This window comes from Arachis ipaensis, chromosome B05, assembly GCF_000816755.2.
Source record: "Arachis ipaensis cultivar K30076 chromosome B05, Araip1.1, whole genome shotgun sequence".
Taxonomy (NCBI): domain Eukaryota; kingdom Viridiplantae; phylum Streptophyta; class Magnoliopsida; order Fabales; family Fabaceae; genus Arachis; species Arachis ipaensis.
Genome location: NC_029789.2, coordinates 143184129 through 143189235, shown reverse-complemented (window position 1 = coordinate 143189235; position 5107 = coordinate 143184129). Strand labels below are relative to the sequence as shown.

The window sequence follows — 5107 nt, the reverse complement described above, 5'->3', positions numbered from 1 at the left end:
ATGGAATTTAATTTATTTAGTTTTAAAAAAAGTCTCTCTATTTGTTATATATATTTATTAAAAAGATTTGACCGGTGATACTATTTCACAAATAAAATCTGAAAATTTATGTTATTACCAAAATCTATTTTGTAGTTTATATTTTTCCTTTCCATCATTTTATCCTTTTTAGGAGTAGTGATAAATTCAGAGATCAGAAGAGAATGTTAAAAAATGAGTACACAAATCTGAAATGTGTTGTTATAATCCAAATCAAGAGTCCCCACACTAACAACAACAGTGTTCTAGTCAATCCCACTCTCTCTCACTACATTGACTTGTTAGCTTAGCTGTGACCTCTAAGGCACAACTTGTTTAAGATCACATTCACATTATCACATGCCATCTCTTTCTTCCCTTATTGATGTTGATGTCCACAAACTATTTGTGAAAATTACTAAATGAGACCCACCACACTTTTTTCTTCATACTTCCTCATATATGGTACCTTTAGATATTAGTATTACATCCAATACACCTACCTTATCCAAAGTATAAAGTACTGTTAATTATTACACAAGAAGATTCATTCAACTCATCATCCTTGGAGATTCCAAATCTCACATCAATATCCTTGGAAAAATGGCACAAAGTAGAAGTGAGGAAAGGGTGGTGAACAATAACAATAATGGGTTTGAATCCATTGATGATGGTGATGAACACAACAGTCAAAATGGGAAGAAGAAGCTGATGAAGGAAGAAGAGGTTTCAGTGGAGAGGGTGTTCCAGCACCAGCTTGTTCCATCATGGAGGAAGCAGTTAACTGTGAGAGCCTTTGCAGTGAGCCTTGTACTCAGCATACTCTTCAGCTTCATTGTGATGAAGCTGAATCTCACCACTGGTATTATACCTTCACTCAACGTCTCTGCAGGGCTTCTGGGGTTCTTCTTTATCAAGATTTGGACAAAGTTCTTGCAAGGTTCTGGAATGTTGAAGCAACCCTTTACAAGGCAGGAGAACACTGTCATCCAAACATGTGTTGTTGCATCCTCTGGCATAGCCTTTAGTGGTATACCTTCTTTCATTCTATGCCTTTGTTAACTTGGTTTTGGTTCTAAATTGTGGTCTGCAATTGCAATTACTGTCACAATTTTGTGCAATTTTTTTTCTTTACAGCGCAATTGCAGCCGCAATTTAAAATCATGTTGGAGAGTGATTCTGATTCATGCTACCCTTTTTCTGATTTCATGGCTAGAATCTTGATAGTTGAATGTGAATTAATCTGTATACTATGCTTCTTTGGTTTGAAATTGACAAGAAGTTCTTAATACTTACACCCTTGGGCCTTGGCCCAGCAATATCTGTTGTTTGTGACAACAGTTATATCCAAATACATCATTAACTTCTCAATATATCCAAATACATCATTAGCTACCATGTGTTGGAGGGAGGGAGTACTTCTGATATGACAGTTGATTGATGAAGATGTATTTGGATTTTGGCATAGTAAAACCAGGTTAAAGATCAAAGGACTAGAGTAGTTAATTATGTATGCTATCAACTTTTAACCACATAAACCACATAATTACCAAGTCAATGTTGTTGTTTGTATTCTGGCAAATATTGTTACCTATAACTCTTTCTCTCTTCTTCCTTGCCCCCTCTCCCAAACAAAATTTTTTGGAGTCAGTTAACTCGATTTGACTGGCTTGGAGAAATTTTAGGGTGGATGATATCACAATCTTTTGTTGTCAAAGTTATTATCTGTCACTGTCATACAGCTGCCTACTAATTCTACAACATGTGAAAGAAAAAAATGGAATATCAACAGGATAGAAGCTGCAAAAGCGGAAATTTTTGTCCATGCCCTGAAATATGAGGTTTCTTGCTGTCGTATTTCAACTTACCAAGAAACTTTTAATAAATAAAAACGTTGGACTATATTAAGAAGACATGATAATTTAATTTTGCTAAAAATATGAAGGGTACAGTTGGCATAGAAGCCAAATCATGCTAAATGTGAATGCATTGTTTAGGGTTCAACAACAGTTCATAGTTTTATACACTGAAAAGTAAACTAAAAGTGTGACAGTTTGAAATAACTGCTGATGAAATATGAATTTAAGATTGAGTAAAAGCTGATGTCTTCTATCAATTTAAGTAAACATAGTTTACCTAGAACGAGACATGATATGCATGTGTGGGGATAAACTAATCTTTCTTTCAGCCAGGACCAGCTTTCTGTGTGACTAATTTTCATGCACTAATAGTTTAAAATAATTTTATGTTATCATTCAATAAAAATTACGAAAATTACCATGAAAGCATGATAAGAATTAGGAAGCTTCATATGGATGGACCTTGCTAGGAACTTTTTCTTTTGTAGATTAAATTTTATGCATGGACATACTACATAGAATTATTCTTTTCTTGATCTCATAATAGGCGGATTTTGTGGTTGAATTTGTGTTGACAGGAGGATTTGGGAGTTACCTCTTTGGAATGAGTAAAAGGGTTGCTGATCAATCTTCAGACACCAGTGATTATAAGAACCCAAGTTTAGGGTGGATAATTGCTTTTCTATTTGTTGTTAGCTTTCTTGGCCTCTTCTCCGTTGTACCTCTAAGAAAGGTATGGCAAACTCTCAAAATATTGACTGCAATATCCATTACTTTTGCATTTTATTATAAGATCAAATCACCATTTTTTGGTACAAGTTCCATTTTATTCCTAATAAATTTGAAAAGAAATATGCCAATGTCAAAAATCAGCAGAGTTTTACCTTTTATCTCATCAGCAATTTTTTTTCAGTATCTTATCTTCCATAGACTTGAGTAAGCTGCTTCAATTGTTGGTTGCAGATTATGGTTATTGATTTCAAACTGACATATCCAAGTGGTACTGCAACTGCTCATCTTATCAACAGCTTCCACACACCTCAGGGAGCCAAATTAGCCAAGTAGTCATCTTAGCAAACTCTTTTTTACTAGAATTAACTACATGAAAGTTAGGCATCCAAACTTAGTTTTTCTTTTCTACTCTTACAGGAAGCAAGTGAAAGTGTTGGGAAAATTCTTCAGTTTGAGTTTCCTATGGGGTTTCTTTCAATGGTTCTACACAGCTACTGATGATTGTGGATTTCAAGCCTTCCCGACATTGGGGCTCAAAGCATTCGAGAACAAGTATGTTGTCAGTCATTTACATCTTTATTAATGTCAAGATGAAAATGTGCTTAAATATAATACTATTTCCAGTTAACTCAATTCCCATAAGACTTTGGACACATAAATCCAACCTTTACTTATTTTCAGGTTCTTCTTTGATTTCTCTGCAATCTATGTTGGAGTGGGAATGATTTGCCCCTACATCATAAATATATCGGTGCTGCTTGGAGGAATTCTTTCATGGGGTGTAATGTGGCCACTCATAAAGAACAAAGAGGGTGATTGGTATCCTAAGGGCCTTGGTGAAAGTAGCCTTCACGGCATTCAAGGTTATAGGGTAAGTCCTGTGAGCTATTCCACATTACTTTGAAGCAACATTCCAGTAACAAAAGTACAATAGGGACTTAAGAGGAGGAGACAATTTTCTGGATAATGGATTGGAAGTGGCAGAAATCAGGAATCATGAATATCTATGTATTTTTATAATTTCTGCATGATGATACAGAACTCCTTTATACTTCCAATTCTAACTTTCCAGATTGCAGACGCTAAAGTTCTATTTTTATTTTACACTTCTATTAGTCTACCTATTAATTGAATTTATTTTAAACCTTGTGGTCAGGTGTTTATAGCCATAGCCATGATCCTGGGAGATGGATTATATAACTTTGTCAAGGTGCTAAGCCATACATTTTTGGGATTGTATACTCAAATTCGTGATAAACAAAAGGAGAATGTTCTCCCTGTTGCTGGTCAAGACTCTCCCTCAACTCCTCAGCTATCTTATGATGATGAGCGGCGTACCCAAGTCTTTCTTAAAGATCAGATTCCCACATGGTTCGCCATTGGGGGCTATGTTGCTATTGCTGCCATCTCTACAGCCACTTTGCCACACATATTTCACCAACTAAAGTGGTACTACATAATTGTTATCTACCTCGTTGCTCCCACCTTAGCATTCTGCAATGCTTATGGCTGTGGGCTAACAGATTGGTCACTTGCATCCACCTACGGAAAGCTTGCAATCTTCACAATTGGAGCATGGGCTGGTTCATCACATGGTGGAGTTATAGCTGGCCTTGCAGCTTGTGGAGTGATGATGAACATTGTTTCCACAGCTTCTGACTTGATGCAGGATTTTAAGACTGGCTACCTTACCCTCGCTTCACCTCGCTCCATGTTTGTGAGCCAAATTATTGGTACAACAATGGGTTGTATTATATCCCCTAGTGTCTTTTGGATTTTCTACAAGGCATTTCCTGATCTTGGGACACATAAAAGCGAATACCCTGCCCCGTACGCAATAGTGTACCGTAACATGGCGATATTGGGGGTGCAAGGCTTTAAGACACTACCACAAAATTGCCTGTTGCTTTGTTATATCTTCTTTGGTTCTGCCATACTGATAAACTTGATTAAAGATTGCTTGGGTAAGAGAGGGAGGTTCATACCACTTCCAATGGCTATGGCAATACCATTCTATCTAGGATCCTACTTTGCCATTGATATGTGTGTTGGAAGCCTGGTATTGTTTGTGTGGGAAAAGGTAAACAAGGCCAAGGCAGATGCTTTTGGACCGGCTGTAGCTTCTGGTTTGATATGCGGCGATGGAATATGGACTCTACCTGCTTCAATTCTTGCTCTTGCTGGAGTTAAACCGCCTATTTGTATGAAATTCTTGTCTAGGGCCACTAATGCTAAGGTAGATACTTTCTTAACGGTTTCAGGTTAAAATTGATATGGGTTTAGTATCTTATGAAAGTCTTAATGCATGTTATTGCCTTGTAAATTTGTGAAGCAAAGCTGCAAAACTTGTTGATGTATGATGTTATATCAAGATATATTAGCTAGTATATGTTTCCATGTGTGTCATTTGAGGCTTCAAAAATCATTTTCATCTGGAATTTGTAAGGGGCACAGGGGTGACTACGGTGGCAGCAGCCACCCCCCCTCCCCCTCCCTCG

The 5107-nt window shown here is 36.9% G+C and overlaps 1 protein-coding gene across 1 annotated transcript; it reads left to right on the top strand.

Moving 5' to 3' along the window:
- Window positions 270–5015, top strand: LOC107644606 (probable metal-nicotianamine transporter YSL7). The gene is made up of 6 exons (XM_016348494.2): window positions 270–1048; window positions 2456–2610; window positions 2841–2938; window positions 3027–3161; window positions 3291–3480; window positions 3766–5015. The coding sequence occupies exons 1-6, from the start codon at window positions 622–624 to the stop codon at window positions 4873–4875; spliced, it is 2115 nt and encodes a 704-aa protein (XP_016203980.1). The 5' UTR covers window positions 270–621; the 3' UTR covers window positions 4876–5015.